The sequence below is a fragment of the Hydra vulgaris genome, chromosome 11 (assembly GCF_038396675.1).
Source record: "Hydra vulgaris chromosome 11, alternate assembly HydraT2T_AEP".
In the NCBI taxonomy this organism is placed as follows: Eukaryota; Metazoa; Cnidaria; class Hydrozoa; order Anthoathecata; family Hydridae; genus Hydra; species Hydra vulgaris.
In genome coordinates, this window is record NC_088930.1 from 30,580,001 (window position 1) to 30,602,672 (window position 22,672).

The 22,672-nt window shown below is 26.6% G+C and overlaps 1 protein-coding gene across 2 annotated transcripts in view; it reads right to left on the reverse strand.

The window, feature by feature from the left end:
* LOC105844417 (uncharacterized) overlaps positions 1-14,608 on the reverse strand; it is a 16,648-nt gene extending 2,040 nt beyond the window's left edge. The window contains exons 1-3 of one of the 2 annotated variants that reach the window (XM_065810734.1): positions 14,269-14,608; positions 13,571-13,776; positions 6,899-6,979 (exon numbers count right to left, since the gene is read on the reverse strand). In XM_065810734.1, the coding sequence (XP_065666806.1) occupies positions 6,899-6,979; positions 13,571-13,776; positions 14,269-14,321 (340 nt within the window). In that variant the 5' untranslated portion in view covers positions 14,322-14,608. Of the gene's footprint in view, positions 1-3,838; positions 4,332-6,898; positions 6,980-13,570; positions 13,777-14,268 lie in introns of those variants that run through there. The other variant, XM_065810733.1, reaches the window with a different exon arrangement.
* Positions 14,609-22,672: the final 8,064 nt, after the last annotated feature.

Below are 22,672 nucleotides of genomic sequence, written 5' to 3' on the forward strand. Positions count from 1 at the left end.
GGAGTGATTAGAAAATTCGAAGAGGGTATTGGAGGATACAGTGTATTAGAGTACAGTGCCTGGTTTGCTTGCTTCATGTAAATGAAATACTTTTCAGAAAGTAATTTAATGTGCTAGATGGTATTGTGTATTACTTATTGTGAAATTAAAACATATTTCAGGAAAAGTTGTTGAAGTGATGGTGTGATGAAGGAATTAATGAAGGAATTAAGGCATTATAAATTAACTTGCTTAACTTCATTTGTACTGAGTAACTTGCAGATGTACTGTTTCTTATTCTAATATTCTAATAATATTGAACTGAAATTGAACTATTAAATTTTTTAAGTAAAAAACTATAAGCAAAACTATAAAATAGCTCTATCAAGATTTTAATTTAAGACAGACTAGAAATTTATTTAAAAAAACCTTCAAAAGGTTTATAAAATGTCTTGTGATGCATTATTTGGATTTGGATGACAAGGCAGCAGATTGACTAGTGTGTAAGTCAAAGCTGCATTAGAACTATCATGCTCTGAAGATACACAAAACAGGACAACACAACAAGGTGGCCTTCAAGAATTGTTTGATATTGCAACAAAGGACGCAATATTTCCTTCACATGCAAAGAGATGTTTTTTGAGGCAAATGAGGCAATAAGAGTAAAAAGAGAGAAAGGTATGAAGAACACACGACAAAGGGCTTTAATAAAACAGAAGTTAAACTTTTTTTGCTGACAGCTAGTTCTGAATCAAAAGAAGATAGCAAGTATAAGTTTACTCAGCTATGCAGACCTACAACATTAACATCAACAAATTTAACAGCTTGAAGTTGTATTTGGAAGCAAGACGATGGGACCTTTATTGCTGCATTGGGACAACAAAATTTTAGAAATAAAAGCTACCAATAATTTAAGATGTTTTTTGTACAGCAATTGATGAACTGTTTTAGATCCAATATTGAAAAACATGTAACAGGAAATGCTTCTTTATTTACCAGGTAACCATTTTTATGTGAACTAAGCTTAATACATACACATGAAAATGGGCATAATGTGTAACATTGTGGTATCTATTAATAGAGTTTTTAGTCCACATGCCTACTGTTTGTAAAAACTTAACATTTTTATAAATCAGATCCTTGATAACACTGTTTTTTTATTTTTTTATTTAACACACTTCGTTACAGATGTAGGACTATTTAGCATATCAAAGCATTTACTTCTAACATATTCATTAACTGCTTGTCTTTTACATGCAATGTAATTCATTAAAAAACCATTACTTGCTACACATCAAGAAAATTTCCTCCAATGATTTAGTTTTCCTTAATTTTTTTATACTATTGTCAGCATAAGTACTTTTAAACTTTTGAGGAAATAATGGTTTGTTTTGTTAAAAACTTATCTCAAAGAAAATCAATAGATATAGATAGATCAGGAGAATATATTAAAATTTTATAAATTTTTAAATGATTAAGAAGTGGTGTCCTAGATAATACTTAACATCCCAGTTGTTTATTGCAATTCAGTAAAAAAGATGTTTAACATTGTACTTTCTACTAATAGATTCCAAACATCTGATCATTTTTGTATTGCTACAACTTTAAAAGTGTAAGAAATTTAAAAATTAATAATAAATTTAATATACATCATTTATTTAGTATTATACCATTAATTAGGCATTATATATCACTAATAAAACTTGTTTGTTTATGGATTTAAAACAAACTGTAAATCCAATTACAAAAAACTGTTATAGCATGTTACAACTGTTGAATTGTTATAAATATAGTTTACAATAATAATAAAAAAGTAAGATAACACATTATATAGCAAGCTAAAAAGAACTAAAAGCAATATGTAAAAAAATTTGAAACAGCTTTTATTGCTATTTAATTTACAAAATGTTATTAGCCGAATACCATTATACTTAAAACTAAATCAAAGAAAATGTTAGAAAAAATATATAAAATTTTAAAAACATTGAATATATATTTAAAATCCCATATTATAAAGAATATATAAACATATACATAATATATATTAACAAATAGGTAACATGTGAGGAGCACTGCTACATTGACTGACAAATAGGTAGAACATGCAAGGAGTGCTGCTACATTGACTGAGAGTTTCAGTTTGGGCAAGCAATCTATCAATAAAATTTTTTTTTTTTAACTGATAGAATAAAAGAATTAAGAGTATATGTATATATATATATATATATATATATATATATATATATATATATGTGTGTGTGTGTGTATATATATATATATATATATATATATATATATATATATATATATATATATATATATATATATATATATATATATATATATATATAAATGTAGGGACAAAAATAAACACCTCTTAAAAAATTATAAAAACAAATGACCAAATTAAACTATCCCCATTCCAAAGAAATTTATTTAATAATTACTTTCTGTAACTTCCTGTTAATTAAAAAAATATAGTAATTAAAATTTTTTTTTTATAATTATTTATAACTTCCTGTAAAATATTTTTTTCTATAAATTGAATTTTTTTTTTTGAGATTTAGTAACTCTTCCTGATGATGATCCAGTAATGGTGAAACTTCAAGTTGAAGAAAAAAGTTAGATAAGTGTTTTTTACTAATTTATTATTGCTCTGTTCTTTAAGAACATTGAGAACTCTATTTGTAAAATACACTAACATAATTTACATACTTTCTATTTCTTAACTAATCCATAACTAAGAGAGAGAAAATACTACAATATATTTCAAATAATAATACAAATTATTAAAACTTATTTAAATTCAGGTACAAAGAAATAAAAATATAGAAATTTACTGCTGTGTACAAGTCACTGCTTGCGACTGTATATATATATATATATATATATATATATATATATATATATATATATATATATATATATATATATATATATATATATATATGTATATATATATATATATATACACACACACACATATATATATATCTGTGTGTGCGCGTGCGTGCGTGCATGCGTGTGTGTGTGTGTGTGTGTGTGTGTGTGTGTGTGTGTGTGTGTGTGTGTGTGTGTGTGTGTGTGTGTGTGTGTGTGTGTATTATTGAATAACAACTTTCTTCAAAATATGAAATTCAAAGTACTCTGTGTATACTAAATTAAAAATTGTCATAAAGAAAGCAAAACAAAAACTAAACTTATATTTATGTTCATAAAAATTTTAAATTCTCTAAAAGAATAGATACTTTTGAACTATGGTGTTATATCTGAAAATGTTTTTGTGTTGTTGTTTTTTTTACCTATATAGAACTTAAGAAAGCAAAAAAAAAACTTTTTAACTACATGAAAATGCTTTTAATTTTCGAATATATTTTTATGTTTCTCTCTCAATTTTAATAAATAAATCAGTCCAACTTAGATGTTTGTAAAAAATCATTACAGCATGGAAACAAGAACACCATTACAAATATTGCTGCCATTACCTAATTCACCTCAATGTGGCAATAGATTTTAGACAAAAAAAAGTCTAGATTAAAACTTGTTTCAGTTTTCATTAAATTATTTGCTTTTGACATTTAAAAGCTATAACCATGTAATATTTAAAAATCCCTTCATTTGCAGGTAATTTTAAATTTTACATTTTTTGCAAAAATTTATATTAATTTAACATATAGAAGCTACGAAAACCTATTTACAATAATAAAACTTTCAGTACCACTTAATATTGCTGTGTATTAAATAAGGTAATTTATAATGATAAAACTTTTAGTATCCCTGAATATTGCTGTGCATCGATCTTTCATAAGTAACACCTATCAAAAATAGTTAAAATATCAAAATATCAAAAATACATTACCGTTTCAAATCTAACAGTTTCATGAATTTACTAACAGCATGTATATGAAATACTTCATTATTAATAACTTTAATTGAAATTACATCATTTGAAGAAACAAAAGTGTCTCTTTTTTGTGAAATATTGTGTTGGGTTAAATTAATATCAGAATTTGACAAACTGCCACCAGTATGGATATCAGAGTCATTTATACCTGGTGAAACAAACGTGCTACTGTCATTATTTTGGTTGTTTGATTGCTCAAAATTATTTGAAAATTCTGCTCTTTCCTCATTTCTGAATGAAGACAATCGACTTTGTATTGGAGAAAAAATATAGAAAGGAATTAGAATAATGATAAGAATTAAAAAAAAAACGATGAACAAAACATCATTATCTAATCCTTCTACTATTTGATTCATTATTAATAAACTGAAAAACAAAGTTTTATTCCATAGTTATTACAGAAATATCTATTATTATTGAATTTATTTAAAATTTTATTCAATTTTTTTTGGTAGGCATACGCGCGTACTAATTTTTTCTTGTTGTTTATATTTATTTAAAATAAGTTTTCGCATATTTAAAATAAGATTTCGCTTGAAATTCTTGTTTAATTCATTCTAATAATTTTTTTAATACAAATTAAATTAATTTATAAACCCAATTCAAACAAATATTTAAAAACTTTTATTTTTTTTTAAAGAATGCCTGCCCAAACCTAAAACCCTCAGTAGATGTATGTACACTCCACTACGCCTTTCCCTATATAAGTCAGACGATGCATATACACTCTACTGCGCCTATGCTTATTTAAGTCTGTCGATGTATGTACACTCCACAATGCCTATCCCTATTTAAATCAGTTCACTCCACCTCGACTACATCAAAATCAGTCGATTTATGTATATATTGATGCACTTATTTTATGAAACTTTGAAAGATAAAAATAAATAATAAACATAAGAATAAATAAACAACAATAATAGCAGTGGCGGATCTAACATTTTTTGATCTTTGAGATGGCTAACTTCCAGACATGGAGCTAACTCCAAACATTTATATGTTTCTACTTATGTCAAATAATGAGAGTTCAAAAATTATGAGCATATAAAGTTTAAACCCCCCTCAATTTGAAGGGGTTGTAATTTTTATAGGTCGCAATTTTTGAACGCTGAGAGATAATACTATGAAACTTAAAAATTATCGATGAATATAAGTCTAGTTGAGAATAATACAAAAAATATTTTATCAACTTGTTGCTCTTACGTTTGGGGCAGGTGTAGCAAAAATTTTGGGGCTTTTTTGTTCCCAGCCTCCAATCATCGCATTTTTTTGCAAACTCTCATTATTTGACGTAAGTAAACAAAAGTTGAAAGTTGGAAATTTCACTTTTATGTCATTGGCGAATAAATCTTTTAGACAAAAAAAAAATAATTATAATAAGTAATTAAATTGACTGATTTTGGTTTAAGTTTTTTAGAAAAAGTCATCATGCTGAATTTTTCATCTATCTTATCATTTGCCATAACGTTAAATTTTTTTTAATAATTGGATATTGTAAAAGTTTTTGAAAAAATATCTGCTAATAGGCAGATTTTTATTTAGGCTGTATTACGCTAATAGTTTTGCCAAATTACAACGACAACAACAAAAAAAGTATAAATTTTAAATATATATACTTTTATAAATATTTTACTCTATACTTTTAAAACGTTTAAAAATATAGACTCATCTACTTTAACACGCTTTAAAGTTGAAAGCGGTTAAAAGTTTAAAACGTTTAAAAGTTAAAAATTTATTCGATCGTCCTAGAAAAACAACCACTCTGACAAAATTATAATTTTTTTTTCAAAAAATTTTTTAAATAGTCAATAAATTATATAAAACAAAACTTTGATGTCAAATATTTAACATTTGCTCTCTCAGTTAATATTTTAATTGCTCGTTAACTTAAAGACAAACGTGCAATTATTTTTCATTACATCCGCCGGCGGGAAGCAAATATTTCCGCCTCCAATTTGGCGGCCTCCAAATGGTTTTGCCTCCAAAATTTCTTCTGGAGGCGGCCACCATTGATGTTGGCCTCCAAAATATTTTGCCTCGAAAAAAAAACTCTGACTGTGGCCGCCAATAAAAAGGCGGATACCGCAGGAGAGAGAATAAAAATTTTGCCGCTAAAAATTTATTGGGAGGCAGCCGCCGTCCGTCACGGAAAAAAAATAGAGGCGAGAATATTTACGCCGTTTATCAAGACTGATTTACACGGCCTGATTTGTTGCATTTTCCGTAAAAAATTAAGAGGCCAGTTTTTTTACGGCTCAAGTATAAAAACTTAATTTGTGTTATGGTTAAGAGGCGTGTTTGCACTATAATTGTTTTATTCTTATTTTATTAAAACAGTTTAATAATAGTTTGATTTTCTTTGAGTACTAACATTATTTTGTGCTGGATTTTTTGTTAACTGATTGCCTGCTTCAGTTTATTCCAATAACACAGAATGCTGAAATAGGCTTTCAGGGTCCGTATTCTCATCTCTCCGTTAAACTTAACGGAGCGTTAGTCAAAAACTTATTATTAACTACATTGATAAAAAAATTCTTTAAAAATATAATTTTTTAAACATAAATGTTTTATTTTGATATTAGTTTTATTTAAACGAATTTATAGAAATTTTCGTCGTTTCTTTACTTAGAAATATTGTAACGAAATTTCAGACAAAAGCTCCGTTAAGCTTAACGGAGATATGTGAATACGGCTGCAGATAGCTATATCAACACATATCAACATGCTACTAAAAATAACCTTACATGTTGCTAAAACTACCCACAATTCTCCATTGGAAAAAATGTTAAAGATTTGTAATTTTGTATTTATTATAATTGCAATTATTAGGTATAAAACATGGACTTTTCTTTGAAATATTTACACTGCAAAACAATCTTTTGCAATGTAAATACTCTATTATGCTGCATAATCCAAATATGCAGCAATTAAAATGCAACAAATCAGGCCATTTACTTACAGTAGGCCATGAAATATCAGACATATCAACTGTTTTGCAAGAAATATCAGACATACCAACTGTTTTGCAAGAAACATCAGACATACCAACTGTTTCGGAGTCAATAGCTGTTAATAAATGCTGCCATATTTCTTTACCTAAATAGTTTCACAGTGGTGAAAATTACAAATTAGAAAACTATAATATATTAGAAAAATCATTAACAAAAATTTGGTATTAAGCGATTACCTACATCTTGAGGGAAAGAGTTACAATAAATACAGCGACTCTTATAGATAATATTATAACTACAATTAGGTATCATAAAAACTGATATATCAGATCATTTTCCTCTATTTCTGAAACTTAATAAAACAAACTCAGAAAGAAACATCAATACCAAAAAAGTAATAAGAAAACGCATTTATAATGAGACTAATATTAAGTTATTTAAAGACCAACTACCATTACTGCATTGGAAAAATATAAATTTTGATGATAACGCTAATAATATTTATGAAACTTTTTTCAAAACTTTTTTTTCTGTTTATGAAGTTAATTTCCCAATCATAGAAAAAGCAATAACAACAAAGGATATCAATACACCCTGGATTACTGAAGGTTTTAAAAAATCATCCAGAATAAAACAAAAATTATATATAAATTTTTTAAAAACAAAAACAGCCTCAAGCAAAAAAATTTATAAGAACTACAAAAACCTATTTGAAAAAATTCGCAAAAACTTGAAGAAAAATTATTACTCCCAATTATTCAATACATTTAAAAACGACACAAAGCGCACGTGGCAAGTAATGAAGGAAATTATTGGCAAAAAAAAATCATGCTCCGGTTTCCTGCCACAAATGGTTAGAGTCGATAACAAAAGTTTACATGAACCAAAAACTATAGCTCAAGAATTTAACAAATACTTCACTCATATAGGACCAACACTGTCTGAAAAAATCCCTAAAACCAAATCTTTGTTTACTGATTATTTAGAATCCCTGGATAATTGCATTTGTTCAGATGAGTTATCTTCCGAATTAAGTTTTGATGAGTTCGAAAGAGCCTTCAAATCTGTTAAAAAAAATAAGGCAATTGGAGCAGATCAAATTAATGGAAACGTGATTATAGATTGCTTTGAACAAATTAAAGATGTTCTATTTAAAATCTTTAAGGCTTCTATCCATCAAGGAGTATTCCCAGAACAGTTAAAAATTGCCAAAATTATTCCTATTTTTAAAGAAGGGGACAAATCTGAAATCAGTAATTATCGCCCCATCTCTGTTTTCTCCACATTTTCGAAAATCCTAGAAAAAATTATGTTCAACAGATTATACAAATACTTTCATGATAATAATCTACTTTACATTAATCAATTTGGTTTCAAGAAAGATAACTCAACTGAACATGCTATTATCCAATTTGTACGTGAAATCTCAAAATCATTTGAAAAATCACAATATACACTAGGAATTTTTATTGACCTATCAAAAGCTTTTGATACGGTCGATCACCATATTTTGATTCATAAACTCAAATACTACGGAATAAGAAATAAAATTTTAAAATGGTTTAAAAGTTATCTATCTAATCGAAAACAGTTTGTATTATTTAACAATGATTATCAATCCACTTTTCTTAATACTTGTGGAGTTCCACAAGGTTCAATTCTTGGACCTCTCCTTTTTTTAATTTATATAAATGACTTAAATAAAGCTTCAAAACTAATGAGCATTATGTATGCAGATGATACAAACCTATTCCTTTCTAACTATGATATCGCTGAACTTTTTAAAACAATAATCGAAGAACTCAGACATGTATCTAATTGGTTTAAGTGTAATAAGTTAACCTTAAATATTAATAAAACAAAATGGGTTTTATTTCATTCGATTGCAAAAAAACGATTTCTCCCTACAAATTTACCTCAAATTTTTATCGATCAAAAGGAAATCAAAAGAGATTCTGTTACAAAATTTTTAGGTGTTTATCTTGATGAAAATATTACTTGGAATTACCATATTGATTATATAAGCACAATAATTTCTAAAAACATGGGGATCCTATGTAAATTACGAATCTATCTCAATAAGAAAGTCTTAATACAACTTTATTACTCATTTATACATAGTTATTTAAATTATGCCAATATTGCTTGGGGAAGTACAGAAAAAAGTTGCAACGTCTTTATCTCCGTCAGAAACGTGCAATCCGTATAATCAATTTTACAAATCGCTTCTCTTATTTGAAGCATTATTTTATTGAAATGCGAATTCTGAATATATACGAGTTAAATGTATTTAATATTTTATGTTTTGTATATATAAGGATAAATAACTTATCCCTAGCCGTCTTCAAAGATCTTTTCTCTTTTAAACCAATCAGTAAATATATTTTGAGAAATAACAATTTTTTAAATGAACCTTTTTGTCAAACAAACTTTAATCAATTTTGTATTATCTATCGAGCGCCTCAATTTGGAATAAAATTGTTTTGCCGAATTTTAATTGTGAAGTATCTATTACTTTTTGCCTTTTTAATAAAAACTGAAAAACCTCATTCGTTAGTTAGATAATATATTGAGTTATTATTAGTAGTAAAAGTTAAAAATATATTTTGGTCTACTTTTTTATTGTTTATATACATGTTTACGTTTATAGAAGTTTATTTATTGTTCATATACTTTTTACTTTTAACTTCCACATTGGTTTACTCTTGTATACAATTCTGATGACAAGATCATCTTGATCTTTCTTCAGATCAGATTATTTACCTCGTAGTTTTTTAAAAGTTTATTAACTTTTTTTTTTTTATCTTATCTTTGTTAAATGCTTATTTTTTGCTTTTTTGTTTATTTGATTATTTGTTAAATGCTTATTATTGTGTATCTTCAACTTATCTTTAAAAGAGGGAGTTTTTCCAGAAAAAATAAAAATTGCTAGGGTGGTCCCTATTTTCAAATCAGGCAATCCTAGTGACGTTACTAATTATAGGCCGATCTCTGTTCTTACATGTATTTCAAAAGTTCTTGAACGAATTATGTATAATAGACTCTATTCTTTTTTAATCCAAAATAATATTTTGTACAATAAACAATTTGGTTTTAAATCTGGTCATTCTACTGATCACGCAATCTTACATCTTGTCCACGATATATTTAAAGGTTTCAATGAAAAAAAATATACTTTAGGTGTTTTCATAGATCTAAGTAAAGCCTTTGATACTGTCGATCATTTAATTCTTTTGTCCAAACTCGAGTTCTATGGCATCAAAAATTCTAACTTGGCTTGGTTTAAAAGTTACTTGTCTAATAGGAAGCAATATATTTCTTACGATGGTGGTAAAACGGATAATATGATTATTACATGCGGTGTTCCCCAGGGATCAGTTCTAGGGCCCCTTTTGTTTCTAGTTTATGTCAATGACTTATATAATTTCTAATATTTTAAACAAAACTTTATTCGCCGATAATACGAATTTGTTTTATTCTCATGAAGACATTAATATTTTATTTTTAACAGTTAACAAAGAACTTGATAACCTAACCCAATGGTTTAAAGCCAATAAATTATCTTTAAACATTACTAAAACTAAATACACATTATTCCATCGTGTTCATAAAAAAGAAAATATTCAACTTAAACTTCCAAATCTTTTTATTGATAAAAATATATAAAAAGGGAAATATCGTCAAAGTTTTTGGGCGTAATACTCGATGAAAATGTTACATGGAGAGAGCATATAAGTGTTTTTGAGAATAAGATTTCTAAAAATATTGGTATACTGTATAAAGCTAAACAGGTCTTAAACCAATCTTGTCTTAAATACATATACTTTTCATTTATACACTGTTACCTAAACAATGCTAACATTGCTTCGTGCAGCACCAATGTTACAAAGCTAAGTAAACTTCTATGTAAACAAAAACACGCCATTAGGATTATTACAAATGAAAATCGCTTCTCTAATTCAAAAATACTTTTTAGTAAACTTAATATTCTAAATGTTTATAATTTCAATCTCTATCATGTTCTTATACTTATGTTTAAACTTGATAAAAAAAATGGCACCATATTTATTCAACTCTTTATTTAAAAAAATAAATCACATATACAGCACAAGATTTTCAAATAATAACTATACTCAATCCAAAACCTACTATTCTGCCACTAAATAATCAATCACAAACCGAGGACCTAAACTCTGGAATACACTTTTAAATAATGATCTTAAACCACTTTCTTCGCTTAATCAATTTAAAACTAAACTTAAGCAAAATCTTTTACTAAACGACAATGAACTAAATTTCTTCTGAAGCATTTAAAATGAGAGTACTATTATTAATGATTTAGTATTAATAATTGTTTATTACTAAGATTGTCTATTCTAATACATAAATATGATAAATAATCTTGTCTCTAGTCTTGTTTCTGTTTAATTTTTTTTTTTTGTTTTGTCTTTTTTTTGTTTGTTTGTTTGTTTGTTTGTTTGTTTATTTGTTTGTTTTTTCTTCTTTTTTGTTGGTCTTTTTAGTAAGTAAAGTAAACTTAAGCGTTAATAAAAAAAAATAATTTATAGCATATGTAACTTTTACGGTTTTTATTAGCATTGTAATTTACGGTATATTTATTACGGGGCTTAGTGATAAGGCAACTATAGTCTTCTTTTTGCCCCTGTCATATATTGTTTTTTATTCATGAACATTGTTATTGTAAATACTATTAACGACGAAATATATAATTAAATAATTAAATTAAATTATTTGAGGTTCTGACGACAAGATCCTTGTGATCTTCTTTCAGATACCTTGTTTATATTTGTTATTTTTTATCATTGTAAGTTTATATTATTATTTTTACTATTTTTTATTTTAAGCTGTACAACGATTAACAAATGTAAACCAAAAAAAAAAAAAAAAAAGATGGCGCCATTTTTTAAAAATTACACTATAAAACGCTAATATTCGTCATTTTTTAGTGTAATTTTTTTAACTTCAACAGCGAATTAGAGCACTTTCTTTTGATTTTCAGACCTATATTTTTATACGATTCTTAATCAGCATAAAATCCTCGACCATAATCAGCAATAAAAATAAATAAAAAGGAGGGGGGGGGGTGAAAAACTGCTGTAGCGCCAAACTTATGATCAATAAACGTTATTTTATACTGAGAAGAACCTATATATCCCATTCAACTACTCTCTAATTTTATTTTTCATCTTTTTAGTATTTTATATGTTGTTTCTCTTATTCTAATAAAACATTGCAGTCATTCATAAACAATTAAAAATTTGCAGAACAAGCTTTAAAGATTTGTTATAGAAGCATCAATTTTACTAATGAAAAACACCAAAAGTGGCTAATCAAATATATTTCTCGTATTGTTAATAATATTTTTTATAATAATTTGCAAAAAGAAATTACATGTTCATTAAGGAAAAATTAGGTGAAAGAATTCCAAAAAAGACAAAGAACAAATAAATATTCCTGGTAAAAAGGTATTTCTTCTTTTAATATTAATTATGATAAATACAAAATTACAAACCTTTAAAATTATTTTCAATGGAGAGTTGTGGGTAGTTTTAGCAACATGTAATGCTATTTTCAGTCGCATGTCAATATATAGGTATCTGAAAACCTATTTCAGTATTCTATGTTATTGGAATAAACTGAAGCAGGCAATCAGTTAACAAAAAATCCAGCACAAAATAATGTAAGTACTCAAAGAAAATCCAACTATTTTAAACCATTTTATTAAAATAAGAATAAAACAATTATAGAGCAAACAAGACTCTTAACCTTAACAAAAATTAAGTTTTTATACTTGAGCCTTAAAAAAAACTGGCCTCTTAATTTTTTACGGAAAATGCAACAAATCAGGCCGTGTAATTTGTCTGCCATACCGGTACGTATTTTGTATATTTTGTTTTTGATTTGAATACGAGCCAAACTTGATCAGCCTTAAAACATTGGTTGAAGCGCTGTCTTCAGAATTGAGAGGAATGTTCGATGAATGCTTGGAAAACTTATTGATTGTTAATTTATAAAAAAAAAAAAAATTCGAAGCTTAAAAAAAACAACGTTTTTTGCGTACAAATAAGATTTTTATTATGTACACCTCAATTGTACGTGCGTACAAAAAATGACTTCGAACTAAATAATGACTTAACTGAAAATCAAATTATGACAAGTTCTATAACAAACTACCGTGTTATGTTTCGTATTTTTATTTATAGTAAAGAAAATTGCTTTAATATTTGTTTGATATTTATTTCTATGTTTCTATACGAAATTGTAACAACCATAGTGTACTTTCTATAACAGTTGACACTTGATATCTCGAACTCTCAGGGGATCGGGAAAAAAGTTTGAGATATCGAGAAGATTTAGGCTAAAATGAGTGTGCAAGTGACCGGAAATAAAGTTCGAAATATCGAGAGTCAACTGTTGAAGTTTTATTTATTTAGAAATCTATAAATTGTCTAATCAGGGGTACTGCTACTTCAAGCCTTAAAACTATTTTGACTTGATAATAATGAACAATTCTTGTGTCGTATGTAACGTTCTTTAGATTGTTGAACTCTAAACTTAAACTTTTTGTGCCCTAGATTTAATGATGGAACCCAATCAGGATCATTCTTTGAGAAAAGTGAAGAAGGTTTTCCAAAATAAAAAAAGGAATATGTTGAACATGTAATGGCATTATATATTCAAAGTTATAAAAATAAATCAAAGGTAAAAATTTTACCTGTAATAAAATGGTCGATGCGGATTCGCGTGTGAAGGACTTCAGAATTACAACCAACTCTGTTTACGGCATTTATCCATTTATCTCTACGCTCTTTTGATGAATGAAAAACTTTTTTTGAGAAAAATTCTTCCCCTTGGTTGCAAACTACTTTTGGTAAACCAAAAAAAGATATTCTTTTTTCACGATTAGAACGATTAGAACACCTGAATACAGCACAAAAGTTCACCATATTATAATATTTTTTTCTGTAACAAATATTTCCATATTTATATATATATACGGGACTTTAATTTGAAAAAAAAAGTCATTAATCAAATAAAAAAGATTTATTTATTTTCCATTTTTTATTATTTAGATGTATATAAAAAATAAATACTATACAATATTATGAATATAATAATAAGAAACTTAGTTCCGTTGGCTTAGTTGTCCTCCATAATGGCAGAATTTGAATCAAAACAATTCTTAATTATTTCATGACGTCGACCAAGGAACGGTGAATTATAAACTCAAAGGTAGTCCATAAAATGCAGAGATTTTTTAAAATTAAGTATCACACCCTCAGATGACTTTTTCTTATGTAGATTTGAATTCTGAGTCGAATGGGGAATATTATAGGGTTTTAAATACATTGTTTAATTATATTTTTTGAATCATAAAACAAAGTTAAAAGTTATAAAGATATTGAAATTTACTTTTTTTTAAAAACTGTTCTTTTCCTTGAAGTGTTCAGCTTGATAGACAACATGACGACTAGCTTAAGTATCAATACTGTTACTTAGAAAGACAGCTTCTAAGTGAATCTCAATTTCCAGTTTACCACTATATGTCTAAATTACAGTTATAGGAGTTTTAAGCAAAATAACCATCAAAATTTCTTTTTTTAAATGAAATACAAATATATTTACGACATCACTAAAAAGAAGATATATGTTGTAAACTGAATTGTAGATTTATATATTAGGAATCCATGCGGGAATTTTCAGATCATATGATTTATCATGGATGAAGGCTATCTAGGAGTTTGTTAGTTGGTTATTATTTCAATCAAAAAGATGACTCAGAAACCAATATGGATTTTTTACAATATATTATTTGTCGGTGTCAATGATATATTATATAACTAGATGTCTAACTTGCGGGATTTTATTGCATAAAAATTGAAGCCGCTTTTTTTTGTTTATCACAATATAGTCTGCCATTTGTAAAAAGGGCAAAAGCTGAAGCCGAAGTGTGGAATAAAAGTTAAAAATGCAAGTCAAAACTTCCCAATAAATTAAAAATAATTCAAAACTAAATTTTAATAATTATAAAATACTTATAAAAGTTTTTTTTATGAGCCTATGTTTATTGAAAAATATTTTAATTCATAAAAATGCTTTAAAAGCGTCTGTCGTTTTGTTTATCTATTCAAAACTTTAATCCCTTTTTAATCGAAAATAAATTAAGGAATCATAAACTATTATTTTATAAATATTATAATTTCTGCTTAACACTTTTACGTAAGTAGTATTTAAATTAAAAATATATTTACTTCATTTAAGAAAAAAAAAATTAAAAATATTTGTTTACAAATTTAATCCGCCATTTGTAAAAAAGGCAAAAAGCGACTTTACTTTTCGGATCGAGGTTAGACATCAAGTTATATATATCGTCGGTCGGTGTCACGTTATTAATTGACGCGTAAAAATTTAGATATTGATATTATATAATGCGTTTGGTAGGGTAGAAAGTGTAATTTTGTTAATAAATTTAAAATTAAACTTTTTTAAATCTGGTAAATTTTAGTTCAAGATAAAGTATTAAAAAAAGTTAGTTAACTTTTGCATAACATTTCTGTCAAAATATTTCTATATCACAATACATTGACAGCATTTTTATTCAACTAAATATTTTCCCGATTCAAAAAAAGTTCAAATTATTATATACTTAGTTTTTAAATATTGTATAATTAATAATAATATAAATTTAACACATTTATTAAATATTTATATATTTTTTTAATTTATTTAAATGCCTAATTTTTACACAATAATAAATCTAGGGTATCTTTCTTTGCAAAGAAAGATACCCCAGAAAAATCAATAATTTATGTTTCTGGGGTAGCATGGTTAGAGTAAAATTTATTTACAGTATTACTATTTTTACTTTACTCTAAGTCTGAATGATATTATATGCTATTGACATTTACTTATAGTATTACTTATTTATTGACTTATACTTAAAGTATTACTATAGACTTAAATTATATTATTGACTTATATTATATTATAGACTTATACTTATAGTATTACTTATTATTGACATTTACTTATATTATTCTTAGCATAAGTAATACTATAAGTAAATGTTAAAAGCATATAATATCATTTAGTTTAAAAGTTATAGTCTTAATCTTATTATATGCCTTTGACTAAAGCTTAGTCATCATCATTGTGTCATTCTTCAATAAATTTTATTTATTCGTGGAACAAAAAGATTGTAACACAGTGAGATTATAGAAATGGCAGCCCAAACAGATTGAAACCCTTGGTACAGTGCACCTACAGTTTTGTTTACTTAGCGTGTTTTATTTTTAAAAATCTGGCAAAAAAAAAATTTACTCCGAATTGGCAAATTATAAATCAAAAGGACACCATATGTACCTTTATTCAATCATCTTGGAATTGAATAATTACAGCTACAATTCCATTTAGATAATTTGTGCCAAAGTCTAAAAGTCTTTTCTAAACTTAATGCAACAAAAGGCTAGTAATTTCCCTACTAAATTAACAAAATACACAATTAGCAAAATTTATTAAAATTTACTACAGTTAGCGAAAATTATTAACAATTTTTCTTATCCAACTGCTAATCTCTCATACATATTTTTTTAGTTAGCAATAAGCATATATACACACACTAATATTTTTTTTGTAATGGTGTGTTGATAATGATAGTTTATTATCAACACACCATTATGTGCATAAAACTGCTTTTATTAATTTTCATTGTTAATTTATTAAAGCACAGGAGTGAGCATTTTTTAAAGTTAGTTTACATCTAATCTTATTTTACACTTGTTTTTTTTTTTAAATAATTTTTAGTTACAAATTTTTTTTGTTTTTTTTTTAGCATCAGATAGATAAATAGAACGATGATATTGTGACCCTAAAAGAAGTGAAAAAAGCTATTCTACTAAGCATTGATGCTGTCTTATCTGAACAAGCAGAGATTGAAAATGAGTTAAATGCGTTAAACATCTAATATAAAAAAGACTGATTGACCAATAGTAATATGCAAAATCTAAATGGTCAAATAATTCTACAACTAAATTTATGACGCTTGATAAACGTGTTCAAAAAAATTTAAGGCAAAATGAGTCATTAAAAAATGAACAAGAATAATCGAGAAATAATTACAAAAAAAGAAGGAATTTATTCAATAAGGTAGTGATGGTGCTGTTTGTGGTATGTGGGATCTTTTGTGTAGTAGTACTCTGCATTACGTAGTCATGGCATTATTATCTAGCAAAAAGTCTCTTGCATTAGTTTAGCATAATTAATTTTAATTGTTTATATTTGTTGTTATCACATACCAATATTCCACTTTTACGCATATTAGAAACTGTATGTATAGTGTGTAGTTTTGTATATAGTTATTGGCGCTACTGCAGCCTTCCCCCCCCCCCCCTCCCTTTTTTTTATTTTAATTGTTGATTATGATAGAGAATTTTATGCTGATTAGAAATCGTATAAAAACATGGGTCTGAAAATTAACATAAAGTGCTCTAATTCGATGTTGAAGTTTAAAAATTTACACTAAAAAAACGTCAATATTCGCCATTTTTTAAAAACATTTTACATCAAAGTTTACAATTTGAAATCGATTGTTTAGAAAATCTTTTTTTAATTACGCGATCCGGTTTTTATTGTCGTTAAAATTAAATTTTATTGAAATTAATTTAAATGTTTTTATAAATAAATATTATATATAGTTTTAATTTTTCAATAATTAATTTAAGATATCGCTTTTTAAATGTACATAAATCGACTGATAAATAGGGATGGGCGCATTTAAATGTTCTTGCATCGTCTGAAAAATAGGGATTGGCGCAATTAAATGTACTTGCATCGTCTGAAAAATAGGGATTGGCGCAATTAAATGTACATGCATAGACTGACAAATAGGGGTTGGCGCAACTAAAATTACATACGTCGACTGACAAATAGGGATTGGCGCGATTAAATGTACATGATTTGGGACAGGGTTAGGGTTTGGGCCAGAGATCAATCAGAAAATGATGCGCTATGCATTTTTAAACAGTTTTGTTTTCAATTGTCAATAGAAAGGCTTTTTTAAAGTCATCTCTGGAAAGGATTTGAATTATAGCCGAGTATGAAAAAAATGGCGAATATTAGCGTTATTTAATGTAATTTTTTAAACTTCAACACCGAATTAGAGCACTTTCTGATAATTTTCAGGCACATGATATGGGACCTACGATTCCTAATCAACATAAATTTCTCTATCATAATCAAGAATAAATAAATAAAAAAAAGGGTGGAGGAGATAAACTGCAGTAGCGCTTAGTTATTTTATCTCATGTTTGTATTAAGCTTATGTATATAATGTAATATAATTGTTTTAATTTAATAATATATATATATATATATATTTATATATATATATATATATATATATATATATATATATATATATATATATATATATAGTTTTTTGTTTGTTTCATTCTTATAGCACTTGTGTATTTAGTGTATTATAAACAAAATAATTATATTTGAGTTTTCCCTCAAGTGCAACCCGACCCTCAACCAGACCTTCATGTTTAGCCCATTCCATATATTTGATTTTCGTATGAGTTTTATTTTTATACAAACGTATTAGATTTGTGTTTACAAAGTTATATTGTAAGTCTGCAAACATCAAATTTTTCAAAAGAAAACGACTTTTATAGTAGTAGTAAAAGTTATGCGTGGTAATTTGTATGGTGCAACTTTTCTGTAATTTTTAAAGACAAATTTAGTAAATATATTTTCGCTACGTCCCTAACTAAATAATTTTTTAAAACCTCGTAAAGCTTAGCAAGTGGGAGATCAAAAATAACCGCCGTGTATAGCCTAATAAATTTTATTTTTTAAACCGCCGTGTATAGCCTAATAATATTTTTTGGTGAAAAAATAAAAAATAATCCTAAGTAATAAACAATGTAAATAAAAAGCAAAGAAATTTTTTCTAATTTAAATTTTATCACATTTACACTATTGTATAATTTAACCTTTAGTTTTAGCTTTACCATCTAAAATAAAAAACAATATAAAATTTGCAACCCCTCCAAACTAAGGGGGGTTTAAACTTTATATGGTCATAATTTTTGAAGGCTAAAATATTTTACTATGAAATTTAAAATTTTGCAAAGCATCCTTATTTGACATAAGTATAAACATATAAATGTTTGGAGTTTGCTCCATGTCAGGAAGTTAGCTATCTCAAAGACTAAAAAAATGCTGGCGGCGCCCCTGCACATATAGAATGCTTTTGCATTTGCACTGACTGAATCAATTATTTGATTGGTCAAATTAATCGGTTCAAGCAAAAAATCAGATTGTAATTGGTTGTAAAATTGTAGGTATGCTATATGAAAATTTTAAATTGATTAATTACTAGATTGTTATATATCATTGGAAAGAGTACATTAGTACAGCATTTTAATGGTGAAAAAATTATCAAAATAGAACAATTCTACAAAAAGGTTTTAAGTAGCAAATTTTTGATATATGAAAACTGTGATCAAAATTAAGTTTTTCTTTACGTAAAATGTTATAGCTGTCTATTCATATCAAAAAGTCTATAACTTGTTTTCAAAAGAAAGGTCTGAGAGTGGGCTACAAATTTATAATAGTTTTAACCAAAGGGCGAACTAGGGGGCTAGAAGGGGAACCAAACCACCATATATACTATTAAAAAATTCATTCTTTAAAATAAAACGAGCTTGTTTAATGAAATTTGTAATTTTTGTATACAAGAAATTGTTATAATTTGCTACCAGACCATTGCCAAATATGAGACATGTATTTTAGAGTTAAGCGTGGATGATGGTGTGATGGTTTAACACAGCCTATTATAACTAATTAATATAAATAATTTTATTTATATTAAAATGAGTAAATCTAATATAAAATACAAAAATTATATTTCACTTCTTTACAACAAAATTAATTGATTTATGGTAAGAGGTGTATAACCCCGCCCCTCCCTCCCGCCTCTCTAATCTAAAAAAAATTTTAAATGCAGTTTAAATAAATTTAAATCATAATATTATTTAAAATAATAGAAATTAGTATAAAACTTCTTAACCATATTGCAAGATGCATCAAAGTATCCATATTTATAGTAAATGGAGCATTGTAACCACCTACCACTTTATAATCTAAAAGAAAAAATCTAAAAAGAAAAGCTAAATATTGTTTTGAAAAAAAATTGTAATTAATTTGTCTTGGCTTTTAGTAAATGATTAAAATTTAAAATTCAATAATGCGATTTAATAATAATCATTGTTAATGATAGACACGACAAGAACGTAAGCCAGAGCCGTCTATCATAAAATTGCAAGTTACATCACTTGCAGTTTAGTCGTTCCATGCCAAATCAACATGACAAGTCACATTCTACTTTTGATTCTGAAAATTTTCACATTATTTTAATTTTTTTTTGTTAATAAAACCTAAAAAACCTTGGAATTAAAAAAAAACACGTAAAAAAATACTTTATTTAATCTAATCAAGTGAAAGAGTTATTTAATGTCTTCAATATTTTGTATGAGTACTTTAAAAAGTTAAAACATTTTGTAATGTGAAAAACTATACACTAAATTTTATTTCAATTTTCAAAAAAAATCCATTCGATATTTACTTAAACAACTTTTTAACACAGTGTAATGCATGTGAAAACTAACTAAAGAATAAAAAAGTTGACATGTGCAGGCTGACTTGGAATGACTTGGTACCTTTTTGCAAGTCACACCACTTGCGGTATATTATTTATATATATGCAAATATTATACATTTATAAATAATTTAGCTTTATTTATATATGATAAATACTTATATCATAAAACTAATACTATTACAGTTTAAATTTAAAATTGTTGTCGTAGTAAATTAATTACTTTCACAAACACAAACAAGGTTTCTGAAAGAAGATCGTACTGATCTTATCATCGGAACCTTTTACAAGCGTGTGTATATAAACTACATCAAAAGATAATCAAAAAAATAAAACGTAACTAGCAATAAAAGTTCTAAAGAAAATATAAAATTACAACTAAAAAAACCTGACTACATCATCCATTAAGATAATTAAATTTTTTAGTTTATATTTGTCAAAAATAAACAAAACAATTTTATTCCAAAGATAGGGTGCACGATATGCAATACAAAACTGATTAAACTTGGTTCGACAAAAGGGCTCATATATAAAATTATTGTTTCTAATTGTATATTTATTTATTGGTTTCAAACAAAAGAGATCTTTAAAAACGAGTAAAGATATGCCATTTTTCCACATATACATAAAGCACAAAACATTAAAAACACTAACCTTATAAATATTGAGATCTTTCATTTCAATAAAAAATGGTTTGGAATGAGTGTGTATCGATCCGCAAAATTTATTAAACGGATCGCATGTTTCTGACGGCGCACAGTGGCTCAAAATCCTTAAAAAGTGGCAAAAAAGAAAAAAAAATAAAGTCTTTAGTTTTTAAATACAAATAACTTTTAATGATGGTAAAGCCAGATGCATAACAATTTAAAACTTTTTTTTAAGCCATTGCAAGGTTATGTATTAATTTGAAGCACTTTATTGATGCTTTTTTTATGACGGAAAAAAACGGAAATGTTCGATAAAATAGTCAGTTTTAGAAATTTATTTTATGGAGACATAGTAGTTAAAGTGTTAGTATTTTTTGTAAATGAATGATTTTTTTCTAAAGATTATTAGGTTTAAGCTGTTACTCAGCATGAAGAAAAATATTAGAAAAAATTTTTTTTTTTATTAGTAACACATTATTTGTGGTACAAGAACAAAAATGTTCCGCATAAGTCCACGTTGATTTTAGTGTTTTTGAGTACTGTCAGCAATACACCATTTAACGGAATAAAATTTACCTGTTCCAATTTGCTGCAATCTAAAAAAGAGTTATTTTCAGCTAAATGGGCAATTTTAGCAAAAGAGCTAAAATTGCCCATTTAGCTGAAAACAATCACGAAGCACTGGCCTTAGCTTCTTTAAAAAGTGCAGCAACTGAATCCAACATTAATAGAAACAATTTTATTTTTATAGTAAAGAAGGCTTTGGACCCAGATAAAGCAAATGAAATTAGGAAAAACATGTCTATGCTTGAACCTGTTAAAATGAAAGTTGAAGATGTTCTCAGCCTAAAAATTCAATGTGATCTGTCCGATGAATAACACTAGATAATCAGAAATAGCTCCTTATTACAAAATGCAAACATCTATCCGTCTCTTCATAAAATTTTAGTTAAAAAATAGAAATACTATCCTGATAATATGACTTTTTCAGAAACATCTGCAGTTTGCTCCCTTCAATCTCTTTTTAATCACACACTGTGTAGAATCTTGAGTCTAAATAGTTGCATTAAAATATTTTCTGAATTATTGGTTAAAGATATCAATCAACATGGAATGATGCATTTCAAAGGCGGTTTTGATGGAGCGTCTAGCCAGAGTCTGTATAAACAAAAATATTTAGATACAACTCTAGATGAAGTTATTAAAAATGAAGAGAGTATTTTCCAAACATCTATTGTGCCACTTAAACTGACTGTTAATGATACAGTGATATGGTGCAACAAAAAACAATCTAGTACACATTTCTGCAGACCAGTATGTTTGCAGTAAAAAATGGAAACAGATATGCTAATTAAAGAAGAAGAAGAACGATTACGAATTGAGATTCAGAAACTTGAACCATTTGTAGTAAGTTTAGAGTCAGAACCGGCTGATTCATCTATGATGACAACAATTATAAAGTATAATTTGGATTTGACTGTGTTTGATGGAAAAGTTGTTAATGCAC